Here is a 17,428-nt window from a genome sequence, read left to right on the forward strand (position 1 = left end):
TCATAGATCGTCACGGTCACGTAATTTAAAATTAAGATCATTAATTGCGTTTTTCATGTTCTCACTATTGTGCGCCATGTCTAAATGATTGTTATAATCTTTACCATGAAATTTACAATCGTTAAGTAATTTATTAATGTCGATAACAGCTTGCTTGACCTGCTCCTCACTGTACGTCACAGCCTGTACGGATTTCTTGGTCGCACCTGAAACAGCGTCATTTTCTAAAATTTTACTTACCTCATTTTCAAGTTTCTCCATGTCTGCTCGAAGCTTAATTATAGGCCTGGTAACATTTTCATTCGACGTTTTTACTTTACCATTATACTCCCCCACCTTCCCCGCCACCCGCTCAATGACCTCAAAACCCTTACGCCCGGTGGATAATTTCTTAAAAAGTACAGTGTCAACAAACTGTTTTAAGTCATTTTTACCCACCTTGTAAGGCTGTTTCTCGCTGACATCCTTAAGCAAATAATACAAAAATCCCATCACCCCGTCACACAGCCTATCCAGGTCTGAGTACACAATCCCAGTGCCGTCGTAGCCTTTGGACTCAGAGTTGAAGCCGAGGAAAGTTTCGAGGCCGTCACAAAAGTTATTAAGGATGTTAGTGGGGTTATTATTTAGGTTATTTTTAAGGTTTTAAATTTTGTCAAATTTCTTGCCAAGCTCCCTGAGCGGCACATGGTCAGGGCTGTGGCAGGAGGTGGAAGAGGGGAAGAGAAGGGTGACAAGGCACAAGTTATTATTGTAGTTTAGGGAGGTCATAGCGGTATTATGGCGAGGTAATTCGAGGGGTGTAGAGTGGATAAAAGGGCGATGTAGAGTGGGTAAAGGGGCGATGTAGAGTAGGTTAGGGAGCGATGTAGGATGGATAAGGGAGCGATGTAGAGTGGATAAAGGGGCGATGTAGAGTGGATAAAGGAACGATGTGGAGTGGGTTAGGGAGCGATGTAGAGTGGATTAAGGAGCGATGTGGAGTGGATGAAGGGGCGATGTAGAGTGGATAAAGGAACAATGTGGAGTGGGTTAGGGAGCGATGTAGAGTGGATTAAGGAGCGATGTAGAGTGGATGAAGGGGCGATGTAGAGTGGATAAGGAGCGATGTAGAGTGGATAATAATCACCACTTGTGACCATGTCGTCGCTGCCGTAACCATGTCATCGCTGCCGTGACCATGTCATCGCTGCCGTGACCATGTCATCGCTGCCGTGTCCATGTCATCGCTGCCGTAACCTTAACTTGGTCAGCAATCTGGTCATGGCATTGGTCAGCACATTGGTCATGGCATTGGTCAGCACATTGGTCAACACATTGGTCACGGCATTGGTCACCACTTTGGTCAGCACATTGGTCACCACTTTGGTCAGCACATAGGTCACCTCTTTGGTCACCACTTTGGTCAGCACATAGGTCACCTCTTTGGTCAACACATTGGTCAACACCTTGGTCAACACGTTGGTCAGCACCTTGGTCAGCACGTTGGTCAGCACCTTGGTCAGCACCTTGGTCAACACTTTGGTCATGGCATTGGTCACCACTCTGGTCAGCACATTGGTCAACACGTTGGTCACACTTTGGTCAGCACGTTGGTCATGGCATTGGTCAGGTGTTTGGTCACCACTTTGGTCATGACATTGGTCAGGTGTTTGGTCAGCACTTTGGTCAGCACCTTGGTCAGCACTTTGGTCAGCACCTTGGTCACCATGTTGGTCAGCACATCGATCAGCACATTGGTCACCACTTTGGGAAGCATTTTGCTCAACACTTTAGTTAACTATTACACAATCACATACAACGATTAATTAACAATACAACAGATTATAGCACAATTAATTAGTTAGGTGAGTAGGTGAATTGCTAGGTGAGTTTATGTGAATTACAAATGTGACGATGATCACGGCTGTAGATACGATATCTTGGCAAGCCTTCCGACTTGCGCTGCAGCCAACAGCGACTGCGCCGTTATCCTGTGCGACGACGGTATCCTCAGGTGCGAGCGTATGTGGAGCACATCCAGTCTGCCAACCATGACGCAGATGAGGTAGAAGAGGGACAGCGACCAGAGTGCGACGGTGGTCCACAAGAAAGGTGCGCGGATGGTGAACATGAAATTATCAATGGCTTTGAAAAACTTCACAAGATGTGAGTCTTTGTCAAATGCCTCCGCAAATACTGTACAGAAATCTCTGCACGTGCGTTTCGTTTGCGATCGTTCACTTCCGTTCAGCCTCTCCGGATCGCCGAGAACAAAGCCGTATTTCTCCAATGTCGGCAGCGTGGCATTACAGCTTACAATGGATTTGCATTTGGCATCGTGATATCGTGGCGGATCTTGCTCTATGGTTGTAGTTGGACACTCCTTGACGCACGCTTTCACGTGGCAATTCGACCCCCTGGCACCGCATTTGAAATTGCACTCATCGTACAACTTTTTAAGCAGATCGTAGAACGATGCCGTCAGGTAAACGATCCACGACAGATACTTATCGGCGTGTTCTGACGAGAACGTTTCGTAGATGGCGTGACTGATGGGACGCAGATAAGGACCGCATACGACGGAGTCCCGTGATGAGCATACGAGACTGCCCAGGCTACCAGCGGCATGCCCCTTCCACGCTGCTGAGTGACTAGCGGAAAATAGGTAGTAGACTTTCAACTCATCGTATGTACGCTCAAAATTGGCAGCGTTAACTTTCTTTTCAAATGCCTGCTGTTTATGCGTTTGACCATGCATACCCCAGCGATCGGTAAGATGATAGTAGAAGCTGAACATGTCAGCAAGCGTCTCCGGAGGACGTTGGAGAAGACACTGCAGGTAACTGCAAACTTTGTTAAGGGGGCTGTTTGAGTCACCGCACAGTTTACTCAACACTTTCATAAGACGCTCACCCGTGCCTCTGTCTGAAGCTGTTACGCTGAGGTCGGTGAAGCCCATCGGCGTTTTGCACGGAATGCCTCTGTGGTTTGACGCAGTGCATTCTAATTTGCATCCCGGCTTCTTAAACTGATGTGGAAGGAAGCCCTGCAGACCGTCTTCTAAAAATGACTGGAGGGGTGATTTCAGACCGCAGTCAGGATGCTTTTCACATGTTTGGCCGTCCTTTTGGTTGGCTCTTTGGTCACCGTTTTGGTTACATATTTGGTTGGGACATTGGATACTGTTGCACCTCCAGTCGGACCCACCGATGTCCTTACCGTACCAGCACTTGCGCCAACTAGTGGACTCATTGGTGCGTGAGCACTGAGTGAACAAGAAATACAACTGGTGTTGCACTCTGAGCAACATGTCAACTAACATGTCAAAGCACGCACCAGCATTACTTGGATAGTCCAGATCATCCGGGTTGGTAAGCAATTCGCAGGCATACCGCCCGTCCTGGTGGCCGTGGCCGAGGATAGTAGTCAGTACTGTGCCGGCCTGGGTGCAGACATCATTGAGACTGTAGGCGACAGTCTCAGCGGTGAACTTTTGTGATGCCTCTTGTATTAATTCATGATACTTGATATCGCCGTAATCTCGCTTGTCCTCTTTAGTCGGCTTAGCAAACAGACTTTTCATCTGTACATAAACGGGACGACGCATGGGACTGTACCACAAACCTCTAAGCCAACAAAGCATCTGATATATGTTACACGGTGCTTTGGGTCTTTCGATATGTCTTAAGTGACTGGCAAGGTAGAAATTTTCTACTTGTCCGTAGAGGAATTGCATAATGTCGACAACGTTGATTTCTCTAATATTACGGTTGCTACCTTTGTTTTGCCTAATCATTTCCGTTTTCCATTTTGCAAAATCTACTTGTGGTAGGTTCTCTAATTTTTTGGTAAGCAGCTTCTCATAAATCTCTTGACCTTTCATCTCTCTCTTGTCCTGCAGCTCACCATGCTGTTTACCGCCCTCGGAGTTCAATTCGTAGCCTTGCTCCTCTAGCCATTTGCCAAATGCATTCTCTTCATACGTATTAATTTGCTTGCCTTTCCACAATTTAGGACATTCTGTTGCCATCTTATAGAAACCATGACTCAGTATATCCAGCAGCGTCAAAAACACCTTCGCGCACTTCCTTCTGTACTCGGTTATTTCGGTGTTGTCAACAGCTTTTGCGGGAGGTATAACTGTTTTAGGATTAGATAAAGGCTTATCTTTAACCACCTCATCAGTGAACCTCTCCCCCGAGTACCTGCTGACGTACTGCTTCGCGAGCTCCCCGTGGAACGCCTGGACGCCGGCCTTGACGACGTTGAGCAGCGGGGAGGCCTGGGAGAATGCAGAGGGGGTGAGGGTGACGAGCTGTGTTTGGAGGTCGGCGAGCTTGCGGGAGACGGCGGCAGAGAAGTGTTTGTGGTCGTGCATTGTGGACAGCAGGGCGGAGAGGGCGCCGGTGAGGGGGGTGAGACGAGGGGAGTGGTCGGAGAGGTCGGGCTGGGATTGGAGGGACGTCAGGAACTTTTCATAGAAACTTTTAACCCAGTTTGAATATGTGCTTAGATTGGTATCAGCGCCTTTAAGTACGGCGATAACATCGCTTAGCTTGTTCATCAGTCCCTTGAGGCCTGCCTTGGTATCTTCGTTAATTGTATTCCTAATTATTGGAATTTCTTCAACAATGGAATTTTTCAGAGACAGGAATTCGACGTTTTTTTCCTTTGCGAACATCTTTTGGATATACTCTTCGATTTCATCGAAACATTCATTTACCCGACTCCGCAGATTACCTTGGAGAGCCGCAAATTCGAACATCGCAGTTTGTCGAGTGTCTTTCAATACATTTTCGATTGACCCAATGGCTGATTCGAGGGCTGATTGAGCGGCTTCGATGGGTTGGTTGATGGCGGTGATTTCTTTTTTTATCTCCTCTATTCTAGATTTCACTTCAGCCATAATAAGATTGGTATTTTCACGATTTTTATCTACAGTATTTGGAAGGGTCTGAAGTTCCGTCAGCTCCTTTTGAATTTGCTGAACGGCCTGGTCCATTGCACTTTTAGCTGAATCAAATTGTGTCATCAATGTTTTCACATCAATATCACCATTACTTGCGCCGATAGTGTTGGCTGCTTCCACAATAGCCTTTTCGGCCACATCCTTAATACGCTCATTAGCTGCTTCATCGAAGTCGTTGATGGAGTTGCCGAGACTCTCTACAGCAGCAATCAATGCGTACACTTGGTTTTGTACATCTGTCTCTGCGATTTTGACAGGTTTCGATGATTGACGAACAGCTTCAAGAGCTTTTTCGAAATTGCTGAATGCCTTTTGGAATCCTTGCCCATTTTTATTTGGATGTTTGAGTTTGTCCATTTCCTTCTGTATCTCACCCTTGATACCGCCAGTTAGGTCTCCAGTTCCCGATTCGCCATTGATCTTCATACCAAGCGCATCTTGATAACGCTTTGTACCTTCTTTGGCTGCGTTGTCCGCGAGAGATTCAATGTCACCATCTTTAATCTGGGCAATCAAATATTCAGCAATCTTTTGCCCATTTGTTTTTATAGCATCTATTAAATCAACGACCGCGCTTTTTCCAAGGAATTTTCTGGCTTCAGTAAGACACTTATTCAAATCACTGTTTTGCCAACTATTATTATCGCCACCTTCCCCAAACTTTTTAACATACTCCTGCAACTGCGACTTTATGGCGTCCTTAAGTGCCTGAATCTGACTACTTAATGTATTCTTCAGATTGCCAAACTTCTCGTCCACTTCTCCCTTAACGGTTGTATGAATATCCTTCAGACGTTCTAATTGCACCCCAACCGCAGATGCCAATGTGTTCATTTCACTAGTAACAGCAGACGTGTTAAGTGCCTCAACACCCTTAATCAAAATTTCGAATTGCTCGTGAAACCGTCCAGCCGCACCGCTGTACTTATTCAACAAACTATTGGAAGGCGCTGATGCTTTGCCGTGTGCCTCAACGAGTTTACGTTTAGCCTGCTGAAGTGCACGTAACGCATCTCTAACAAGAATGTTGCTTTCATTATCGTAAACATCATCTGCAAGTTTTTCGATATTTCTCTTCAACTCCTCCAACCCGTGTCGTACCTTTCCTTCCAGTTTACCGACCTCGACTTTAACAGTGTTGAAATTAGTCAGAAGTTCTGTACTTTTACCGGAGTCGCTTCCAGTGAAGTCCTCGACCTTATCTTTAATTTCAGTAAACAGATGAGCGATTACATCTTTGTACTTCTTCTCAAAACCTCTGTCTGTTGTAGCAAGCAAATCCTCCGCCAGCTTATCGGCTGCTTTCACAGCATCCTCTATATTTTTTAAGTGCGTAGCTTTCTGTTTCCTAAAAATATCAATGTTAGCGGTAATCTTATCGAATTTTTTATTCAACGTTTTCTGTACCTCATTAATTCTGCTACTGATGTGCTTTGTAACCTCACTCCGCTGCTTAATTAACGATGCGTCAAGCTCGTCAATTGAATTTATAACGGTCTCATCATTAACGGAATTCCAAAAGTTCTGAGCGAACTGTTTTACGCACCTTATTCCGGGCGGTACTTTCTTTGCGAGTTCCACGTCAATCGCATTTAGAGCCTCAACGGCATCCAATGCTTTTTCAAGATAGATGCTAGAAAAACCCTGCCAATTTTTCAACTGCTCTGTTATCAGTGCGCCGCTCATGTCAAGAGCCATATGCCCATTTATCGATTCATTCAGCTCATTTAAAGGCGTCATTACATTTTCATTCCTCTCCTCCACCCCCTTCACCCACGCCCTAATCCCCTGACTGACCGCGGCAATACTACTATCAAAATTTTTTCTATTATATTTAGCTTGTTTAATTGTTTCAAGTACGCTATTCAAATTAGTATTGTATTTCTTAAGGTTTTCGTTGTTATTTACGTCAGTGATTATACTAAGCAAAAACGCCATCACCCCGTCACACAGCCTATCCAAGTCAGAGTACACAATCCCAGAGCCGTCGTAGCCTTTGGAAGATGGATTGAAGCCGAGGAATTTCTCGAGGGCGGAACATAAATGCGTTAAAATATTATCATTTTCAGGTTTTTTAGTAAGTGAATCAGCAAATTCAGCAAGCTTATTCACAGTCTGCAAAGCCTCCAACTTGGACTGACAGTCAGATAAACGCTTAGTAACATCATCATTAGAAGAGTCATTTTCAAGTTCTTTTATGGTTTTAGGAAGCTTTGTAACTTCTTCATTAATGTCTTTTTTAATCTCTTCAAAACTTTTTTTCGCGGGAGTAGTAGACTTAGTAGGCTTGCCAGTAGAAAGAGCCGAGTCGGCAGACGAGGCGACTTTAGAAGGAGGTTTAGCGAGAGGGTATTGCTTGTTTAGAGAAGTATAAGCCTTCTCAATAGCCTCCTCAATCAACTTTTTCAAAGCTTGAGACAACTTGGTAAGACCATCACCACCATCACCGTTCCCATGCCTAACCTGGATCAACCAGTCGATGGACTCAGTCAGAAGGGCAGTGAAGGGTGACCAAGCACAAGTTATTATTGTGGTCTAAAGAGGTCATAGCGGTAATAAGACGAGGTAATTCGAGAGATGTAGAGTGGATAAAGGGGCGATGTAGAGTGGGTAAAGGGGCGATGTAGAGTGGATAAGGAGCGATGTAGAGTGGGTTAGGGAGCGATGTAGAGTGGATTAAGGGGCGATGTAGAGTGGGTAAAGGAGCGATGTAGAGTGGGTAAAAGGGCGATGTAGAGTGGATTAAGGGGCGATGTAGAGTGGGTTTAGGGGCGATGTAGAGTGGGTTAGGGAGCGATGTAGAGTGGATTAAGGGGCGATTAGAGGACGTTAAGGGGCGATGTGGAGTGAGTTAAGGGGCGATGTAGGGTGGATGAAGGGGCGATGTAGAGTGGTGAAAGGGGCGATGTAGAGTGGTGAAAGGGGCGATGTAGAGTGGATAAGGGAGCGATTAGAGAAGGTTAAGGGGCGATGTAGAGTGGATAAGGGGCGATGTAGAGTGGATAAGGGGCGATGTGGAGTGGGTTAGGGAGCGATGTAGAGTGGGTTAAGGGGCGATGTAGAGTGGATAAAGGGGCGATGTAGAGTGGGTAAAGGGGCGATGTAGAGTGGGTTAGGGGGCGATAAAGAGTGGGTCAGGGAGCGATGTAGAGTGGATTAAGGAGCGATGTAGAGTGGGTAAAGGAGCGACGTAGAGTGGGTAAAGGGGCGATGTAGAGTGGGCAAAGGGGCGATGTAGAGTGGGTAAGGGAGCGATGTAGAGTGGATAAAGGGGCGATGTAGAGTGGATAAAGGGGCGATGTAGAGTGGTGAAAGGGGCGATGTAGAGTGGTGAAAGGGGCGATGTAGAGTGGGTAAGGGAGCGATGTAAGGTGGATAAATAGGCGATGTAGAGTGGGTTAGGGAGCGATGTAGAGTGGGTAAAGGGGCGATGTAGAGTGGATAAAGGGGCGATGTGGAGTGGATAGAGGGGTGATGTAGAGTGGATAAGGGGCGATGTGGAGTGGATAAAGGGGTGATGTAGAGTGGTGAAAGGGGCGATGTAGAGTGGGTAAGGGAGCGATGTAAGGTGGATAAATAGGCGATGTAGAGTGGGTTAAGGGGCGATGTAGAGTGGGTTAAGGGGCGATGTAGAGTGGGTTAAGGGGCGATGTAGAGTGGGTTAAGGGGCGATGTAGAGTGGGTTAAGGGGCGATGTAGAGTGGGTTAAGGGGCGATGAAGGGTGGGTTAAGGGGCGATGTAGAGTGGGTTAAGGGGCGATGAAGGGTGGGTTAGGGAGCGATGTAGAGTGGATAAAGGGGCGATGTGGAGTGGATAAGGGGCGATGTAGAGTGGATTAGGGAGCGATGTAGAGTGGATTAAGGGGCGATGTAGAGTGGGTTAGGGAGCGATGTAGAGTGGGTTAAGGAGCGATGTAGAGTGGGTTAGGGAGCGATGTAGAGTGGATAAAGGGGCGATGTAGAGTGGATAAAGGGGCGATGTAGAGTGGATAAAGGGGCGATGTAGAGTGGATAAAGGAGCGATGTAGAGTGGATAAAGGAGCGATGTAGGGTGGATAATAATCACCACATAGGTCAGGTGCTTGGTCACCACTGTCATCGCTGCCGTAGCCATGTCATCGCTGCCGTGACCATGACATCGCTGCCGTGACCATGTCACCGCTGCCGTGACCATGTCATCGCTGCCGTGACCATGTCATCGCTGCCGTGACCATGTCATCGCTGCCGTGACCATGTCATCGCTGCCGTAACCATGTCATCGCTGCCGTGACCATGTCATCGCTGCCGTAACCATGTGCTCGCTGCCGTGACCATGTCATCGCTGCCGTAGCCATGTCATCGCTGCCGTGACCATGTCATCGCTGCCGTAACCATGTCATCGCTGCCGTGACCATGTCATCGCTGCCGTAACCATCAACTTGGTCAGCACCTTGGTCAGCACCTTGGTCAGCACTTTGGTCACCACTTTGGTCAGCACTTTGGTCAACACATTGGTCAACACGTTGGTCAGCACATTGGTCACCACTTTGGTCAACACATTGGTCAGCACTTTGGTCACCACTTTAGTTAACTACTACACAATCACATACAACGATTAATGAGTGATTCAACAGATTAATGCACAATTCATATGTTAGGTGAGTAGGTGATGCTAGGTGAGTGTAGATAGTAAACACGTGAGTACGATTATGGTTGCAGGTAAGATATCTTGCTGAGTTTGCCAACACGTCCAGCGGCGAGTAGCGATTGCGCGGCGATGCGATGTGATGACGGTGAGTGTAGATGCGATTTGATGTGGAGCAGGTCGAGGCGGATGACCATGATGTGGATGAGGTACAACAGAGAGAGGAGCCAGAGGGTGAGGACAAGGTAGGAGAAGGGTGATCGGATGATCCAGAGAAATTCGTCACACTTATCAAATAATTTGGTGAAGTAATCAGACTTAAGTACTTTGCTTAATATGTTGCAGAAATCGTTACATGTCTTCTGGTATTTAGAACGATTCAATTCTACTGCATTGTTGAATATGAAGCCATACTGGTACAAGGTTGGGGAGACGCCGTTGCAGGTTACGATGGATTCACACTGGCACCGTGACTTCTCATCGCCATGTTTCCCTTTCTTACATTTGTCGGCTCTCATGCAGCTGTTGCAGCCCCAATCCTGGCAAGCGATGGAGCAGAAAGCAGTATATAAATTGTTAAGCAACGTCCAGAAATCCCATGGTAGATACACGGCCCAGTAGAGGTATAGCTTGGCGTTTTTGTTGGCGATGTATTTGTAGCAGTCGGCGTAAAGAGATGAGAGATAGGGTGCACAGGGATGTTTGTTGCAGAAGTCATTGGATGCGAGATGCCTGAGGTGAGGATTACTGCAAGTGCTGTGTTTTACGGAGTCCGAACCGTACGCGTCGACGAGCGCACTGGTGAGATCGCCAGGTTTGTCACATAGGCGGATGGACAGCTCCTTGGTTGAGTCTTCGAAAGCATTTTGGACGCCTTTCTTACCAACAATATCTCCTTTGTGCCAATCGGCAACCAATGATAACGCAAAACCGAAGTGTTCTGGCAACGTTTTTGGCGGTTTGGTAACAAGGCAGAATAGCGATGCGAGATGTTTATTCTCGATGATTTTAGTGAGTATAGAACACAGGTCTTTGCCTGTCTTCGTGCTTCCTGAAAAGCCTCGGAAACCAAGCGGCGTTATGCAGGGCTGGCCTTTTCTCGAAGTAGACGGGCAGGTGGCGCAATCGTATTTACAGCCGATGGAACTCAATTGGTGAGGAAGGTGACCAGGTAAGCAATCGTTAAGATAACTCATTAGAGGAGAAGTTGGCTGGCACTTTGGTTGGTCATTTGGTCGGCACGCTACTTCGTCGGTAATATGCTCTTTGCATGGCCATTTGGTTGTCCTTATGTTTTTGCCGTACTCGCATTCTTGCCAGCCGCCGTGCTGAACGCTGAGCTTACATCGGCTGTACATGAATTGCAGCGGTGGCAATAGCCTACTGAGGACGTCCATGAGCATGCCTAAGCAATCCTCACCGGAAGTCGGATAATGAAAGCCCAGTGAGTTGTTAGAGAAGTCAGAAGCGTACATGGTATGCGCGTTTCCGGTGCCGAGGATGTAAACTAAAAGGTCATATGCCGTGGAGCAAAGATGTTCTATTGCCGCGCGTGTGCCGTCATACTCCATCGCCTGTGGATATGCCTTCACGGGTTCAACGCCGATCACTGCCGACAATTCGCCGTCGGTGACCTGCTTTGGATCTATGAACAAGTCACTGAGAGCGTCATTTAGCATCGCTTCGTAACCAGCGGTGCACTGCAGACCAGACAGCCAGCAGAGCATTTCGAAGATGCTACACGGGCGTTTCTTGGCGGCAAAAGTGGCGACGTGGCCCACCTGGTAGTACGTTTGAAGGCAGTCGTGAAGTTTTTGAAGAGAGCCATTTCTCTTAATGTCTTTAAAAATATGTCTGTCATCATCTCGGAAAAGACGTTTGTAGATGAAGAACACTGTCATCCTCTTGTGGTCTTGCAATTCACCATTCTGCTCGCCAAAGTCCGAAACATCGTAGCCTTGGTCACGGAAAAACATGCCAACAATGGTCGATTTATTTATCTGTTCACTGCTGGTAGATGACTGACAATACTTCACCAATCTGTTTAATTCCGTATGCAAGATGGATAGCACGTGCAGGAAAACCTTCGAACAATTTCTGCCATACTCCCTCAATTCGTATTTCGTTGTGGCCTCTCTCGTTGTAATAACCTCTTTGCGGTCCACGAGATCTTTCTCTAATGTTTGACTATCGTACGCGCTTATGTACACCTTGTTCAACTCTCCAACAAATCCACCAAGCCCCCTGGTGACACTGTCCAGCACCGGACTGTTCGGCCTGTCGAAGGTTTCTGGCTTGAGCATGGCAACTGCCTGGCTCAACTTATCAAGCTTCCCGTGGACCTGGTGATCGTATCTATTAGTCTCCTGAAGGTGAGAAAGTAGGTCATTAAATGAGACGTTGATCTCTCCCAGCTTGGCGGTGTAGACGGTGTCGTCAGTTTCAGGCAGTTGTTTCTTTTTATCTTCTTCCTTATGTAATCTATCGATTTCCGTCTTCAGGTAACCCTTAAGTGGCCAGAAGAATTTCTGGAATTTCTCGGATAAGTTTCTGAACGCCTCCTTATGATTCACATTATCTTGAGATAGTTCACGTACCAAATTGCTAAGTTTTTCAATATTGTCATTCGACGTATCACCATTATCCTCCATTACGCCTTGCAACGTCCGCATGAACCCTTTAAATCCCTCCTTTCTGTCCTTGTCGATTAGATCCGGCAGAGGTTGTAGCTCATTCGTGATCTTGTCCGCGAACGCGGCGAGGAGGGATTTGATGGAGGAGACGTAGTTGCGGCGGGCGGCGGTGGTGAGGGTGGAGAGGGCAAAGCCTACGTTGTCGTTTACATATTCTTGAAGACGATTGATAGTGTCAGTTCTTGATTTGTCAGCGTCGGATCTGATAAAAACGTCGGTGGTTTGTATTACACGGTTGAAATCATTGTGCAGACCGTAGAGATCATCTTTGATTTTTTTAAGTTTCTCAGCTACGGTTTGCATTTTGAACACGTGTAGATTTCCATTTAAATGTTTTCCAGTCTCCATTAAAGCCGCAATGAGAGCGTTGAGATTTTGCCTGATTTGGTCGACGAATCCGATAGTGTTACTTGGGTCGGACTCGTCGCCGTTCAATTTATTACCGAATGTATCGAAGCCATTGTATCCAAGCTGCTTGATCACCTCAACGAGACTGCCACCCATTTTATCAATATCACCGGACGTAAGAGCGTTAATACTTTCTGTTGTTTGGGCAACAAAACTTCCGTAACCGGAGAATTTGCTTTCGGGCAGCTTAGTGATTTTTTCAGCACCACTCTGTCCGATCTCCGCTTCAAGCGTAGTCTTAACCTGCTGGATAGCGTCGTCGACGGCTTTGGCGAAATTAGAAGCGCCGGTGGAGCCTGATTCGAATGCTTGTTTGAGATTTCCATGAAGCCTTTTAATTTGTGTATGAGCGGCCCCCAGCGCCGTGTCGATCTTGTGGCCATAGTCAATATCATCAATTGTTGTGTCATCCAGGCCGTTAAATTGCGTACCGATGTCTTTGACTTGCTGTATCGCATCCTTCACGTTTTTTATTTTAGACGCTTCGATGAATCGTCTAAGTTCCGCAGCAACATGCTTAAATCTGTTTGCTACGCATTGGAAGATAGATTTAAGCGCGTCTGTAAGATCGGGTTTGTGTGATTGATCACCGCTTTTTACTTGCATTTCAATCGTCTTTGCTGCCTTGCCGATTGTTGAATTTAGAGTTTTTGTGAGTTGAACATCCACATGATTAGCGAATTGCTCAAGCCATTCCCCAATATTTGTAATTTCAGCACCTTTAAGCTTTTCCTGCGCAGCAAGGTTAATATCGGTATTCATATATTTTGGAAGGTGCTGATTGATGACTAATTTTACGTTGCGAAGTTTTGCAGGCCTGTCAAGACCACTGAGCTTTCCAAAATTATCCGTGACATACACAAATAGTTTACCATGTACTACACCATCCTCTATAATCTCTGCAATCCACTTGGTCAATAATGTCTCAAAACTATCTCTACTAAATTCTTTGACGTATTCCGTCACTCCATTAACAAGTTGCGTTAGACTTGAATCTCTCACTCGTGTACCAGTCAAAATCTCAACATCACCCGTAAGCTGCTCTTTAAGCGCATCCCAATTTTGATATATACTATCATACGTTCCGCCGGTTACTGGTACTTTCATTGGTTCACCTAGAAGTCCCTTAATTCCTTCAACCTCGCCTTTAATATGTTTCATAATTTCCTCAATTTTTTTATTTTTCTCATTCGCTGGTCCCGGTGTTCCGGTAATATTAATATATAGTGATCCAATCCTATTCTCAATTTCCTTCACCTCCCTTTCCACCGCCGTTTTCACCTTATACAAATCTTTCTTCAGCTCGCCGTCCATCTCTTTTACCGCATTCAAAGCATCTTTAACCAACTGCTTGACATGCTCATTTGCGCTTGCATACGAATCCTGAATTCTCGTTGTGATATCATAAAGTTTTTCCTGTTTATCTGTGCCGATTGTGTTTTGTACAAGTGGCTGCACGTGCGTTTCGCTTAGGTTATCTATAAATTGCTTAGCTTCATCTATCCATTGTATCAACTGCTTCACATATTCCCAGAGTCTTTTATTAATTTCTTCCAACTTAACTTTTATATCCTCGACCTTGAATTTCAAAATGTCCACTAGACTTGTGACATCGTTTCTAATCTTATCATTTACATTCATTTTCAGCTCATCAAGCACTTCACGGATTTTGGTCTCCATTTTCTCTAAATCTTTCTTTTCCTTCCTACTATACTTTTGAAGCCTACCACGTTCATGAAGCACATTATTTTTGCCGTTAATGACCTTATCACGTAATGTAATGTTTAAGTCTAATACATTATTATGGGATTCGTACATTCCATTTTCGAAGATCAACGCATTGTCCAGTGAGATGCGCACCAAGTTCCAGGCCTCGATCGCTGCTGTAGAAGTTTTTCCTGAATCTGCAACAGCATTATCATTCAAATCGCTACTTACCTGATTTTTTAGCGCAGTCATCTTTCTGTCCATATCATTTATTACACCCTTCACCCTCTCATTCCCCTCCTGCACGTCCCTGTTATACGCCGCGATGCTCTCAGGCAACTTGGTGAAAAGCCTTTTAAAGCCCTCGTGCCCTGAGCAAAGATTATGTTCAATTACGCTACTTACTAGATTTCTAAGCGTTATTTTACCCACACTGTAAGGCTGTTTCTCGCTGACATCCTTAAGCACCTGATACAAAAATCCCATCACCCCGTCACTAAGCCTATCCAAGTCAGAGTACACAATCCCAGAGCCGTCGTAGCCTTTGGTGGCAGAGTTGAAGCCGAGGAAAGTTTCGAGGCCGGTGCAGAGGTTATTAAGGATGTTAGTAGGGTTATTATTTAAGGTAATTTTGAGGTTCAAAATTTTGTCAAATTTCATGCCAAGCTCCCTAGGCGGCACACGGTCAGGGCAGTGGCAAGCGGTGGAAGAGGGGAAGTAAAGGGTGACAAGGCACAAGTTATTAGGATGGTTTATAGAGGTCATAGCGTTAATATGGCGAAGTAATTCAAGGGATGTGGAGTGGGTTAGGGAGCGATGTAGAGTGGGTTAGGGAGCGATGTAGAGTGGGTTAAGGGGCGATGTAGAGTGGATAAAGGAGCGATGTAGTGTGGATGAAGGGGCGATGTGGAGTGGATAAAGGGGCGATGTAGAGTGAGTTAAGGGGCGATGTAGAGTGGGTTAGGGAGCGATGTAGAGTGGGTTAAGGGGCGATGTGGAGTGGGTTAAGGGGCGATGTAGAGTGGGTAAGGGAGCGATGTGGAGTGGACAAAGGAGCGATGGAGAGTGGATTAAGGAGCGATGTAGAGTGGATTAGGGAGCGATGTAGAGTGGATAAAGGGGCGATGTGGAGTGGGTTAGGGAGCGATGTAGAGTGGGTAAGGAGCGATGTAGAGTGGGTAAGGGAGCGATGTAGAGTGGGTAAGGGAGCGATGTAGAGTGGGTAAGGGAGCGATGTAGAGTGGGTAAAGGGGCGATGTAGAGTGGATAAAGGAGCGATGTGGAGTGGGTTAGGGAGCGATGTAGAGTGGGTAAAGGGGCGATGTAGAGTGGGTTAAGGGGCGATGTAGAGTGGGTTAAGCAGCGATGTGGAGTGGATAAGGGAGCGATGTAGAGTGGATAAAAGGGCGATGTAGAGTGGATAAAGGGGCGATGTAGAGTGGATGAAGGGGCGATGTGGAGTGGATAAGGGGCGATGTAGAGTGGATAAAGGGGCGATGTAGAGTGGGTTAGGGAGCGATGTAGAGTGGGTTAAGGGGCGATGTAGAGTGGACAAAGGGGCGATGTGGAGTGGATAAAGGGGCGATGTAGAGTGGGTTAGGGAGCGATGTGGAGTGGGTAAAGGGGCGATGTGGAGTGGGTTAGGGAGCGATGTAGAGTGGGTTAAGGGGCGATGTAGAGTGGATAAAGGGGCGATGTGGAGTGGATAAGGGGCGATGTAGAGTGGGTAAAGGGGCGATGTAGAGTGGATGATAATCACCACTTTGGTCAGGTGGTTGGTCACCACTGTCATCGCTGCCGTGACGATGTCATCGCTGCCGTGTCCATGTCATCGCTGCTGAGTCCATGTCATCGCTGCCGTGACCATGTCATCGCTGCCGTAACCTTGTCATCGCTGCCGTGACCTTGTCATCGCTGCCGTGACCATGTCATCGCTGTTGTGTCCATCTCATCGCTGCCGTGACCATGTCATCGCTGCCGTAGCCATGTCATCGCTGCCGTGACCATTTCATCGCTGCCGTGACCATGTCATCGCTGCCGTAACCATGTCATCGCTGCCTTAACCATGTCACCGCTGCCGTGACCATCAACTTTGTCAGCACTTTGGTCACCTCACTGCTCATGTGATTGGTCATCAACGCAATCATTACTGTCTAGCACATTAGATGTCTGTTGCCAGTTAGGTGATCAGTGGGATTTGGATGACGATGTTAGCGCTAACAAATTGCTGAGTTCAGCTGTAGAACGCGATGCAGAAGGGTATCTTGCGGACGAGGAAATCGCGGATGTTGCGGCCCACCGGGAAGCGGAAGATGCACAGGTCCAGCAGGATGATGGCGACGATGATGGCAACGATGACGGCGGCGATGACGGAGTAGGGAGGGGGGGAAGGTGGAGTAATGTTTTCATCTTGGGTCCGAGCTTCGAGATTCCTCGATTGCTCTTCGGTGGCCTGAAGATGCTCTTGCCTTGGGAGAGAGGGGGGAGCAGCGGGGGCTTGGCACATATCTGCCTGCTCTGAGCATTTCCTTATACAACATTCACATTTACAGTTTTTAATGTCGGGACATTCTTTTGTTCTCTGTTCGCATCCCTTAGGATGGCAGTACTTGCCGCCTTGGTGTTTTCGGAAATTATAGACACAGTTATTGCAGCCCCAGCTAGTCTTACAAATTTTACAACACCACGGACAACAATAACACTCCTTAAAAGTTGGACATTTATAACCACACTCCAAACACGGAGCACCAGGCCTTATCACCACCATCTTCCCCCCCCACTCCCCTCAACCTGCAAGCATATCAATCACTCAAGCAACGCACTCACCAACTGCAACACGTACCACTGCCGCTCCCAGTCCCTTCAACCTGCAAACTATCAATCACCTAGCAACGCACTCACCAACTGCAACACTACCACTGCCGCTACCACTCCCCTCAACCTGCAAGCATATCAATCACCTAAGCAGCACTCACCAACTGCAACACGTACCACTGCCGTTCCCAGCCCCCTCAACCTGCAAACTATAAATCACTAAGCAACGCA

At 46.9% G+C, this 17,428-nt stretch overlaps 5 protein-coding genes across 5 annotated transcripts; all 5 read right to left on the bottom strand.

Moving 5' to 3' along the window:
- On the bottom strand, positions 1–492 carry BBBOND_0005140 (hypothetical protein, conserved; the record flags this gene model as incomplete). Its single annotated transcript, XM_012915343.1, has 1 exon — positions 1–492. One exon carries the CDS (start codon positions 490–492, stop codon positions 1–3), a length of 492 nt encoding a protein of 163 aa, XP_012770797.1.
- Positions 493–1,223: 731 nt separating this feature from the next.
- Positions 1,224–1,529, bottom strand: BBBOND_0005150 (hypothetical protein, conserved; the record flags this gene model as incomplete). Its single annotated transcript, XM_012915344.1, has 1 exon — positions 1,224–1,529. One exon carries the CDS (start codon positions 1,527–1,529, stop codon positions 1,224–1,226), a length of 306 nt encoding a protein of 101 aa, XP_012770798.1.
- Positions 1,530–1,573: 44 nt separating this feature from the next.
- BBBOND_0005160 (hypothetical protein, conserved) lies at positions 1,574–1,759 on the bottom strand (the record flags this gene model as incomplete). The annotated part of the gene is made up of 1 exon (XM_012915345.1): positions 1,574–1,759. One exon carries the CDS (start codon positions 1,757–1,759, stop codon positions 1,574–1,576), a length of 186 nt encoding a protein of 61 aa, XP_012770799.1.
- A 141-nt stretch (positions 1,760–1,900) lies between these two features.
- Positions 1,901–7,395, bottom strand: BBBOND_0005170 (hypothetical protein, conserved; the record flags this gene model as incomplete). Its single annotated transcript, XM_012915346.1, is given in 2 exon segments — positions 1,901–7,362; positions 7,374–7,395. 2 exon segments carry the CDS (start codon positions 7,393–7,395, stop codon positions 1,901–1,903), a joined length of 5,484 nt encoding a protein of 1,827 aa, XP_012770800.1.
- Positions 7,396–9,637: 2,242 nt separating this feature from the next.
- On the bottom strand, positions 9,638–15,043 carry BBBOND_0005180 (hypothetical protein, conserved; the record flags this gene model as incomplete). The annotated part of the gene is made up of 1 exon (XM_012915347.1): positions 9,638–15,043. One exon carries the CDS (start codon positions 15,041–15,043, stop codon positions 9,638–9,640), a length of 5,406 nt encoding a protein of 1,801 aa, XP_012770801.1.
- Positions 15,044–17,428: the final 2,385 nt, after the last annotated feature.

This window comes from Babesia bigemina, scaffold Bbigscaff_73806, assembly GCF_000981445.1.
Source record: "Babesia bigemina genome assembly Bbig001, scaffold Bbigscaff_73806".
NCBI lineage: Eukaryota > Apicomplexa > Aconoidasida > Piroplasmida > Babesiidae > Babesia > Babesia bigemina.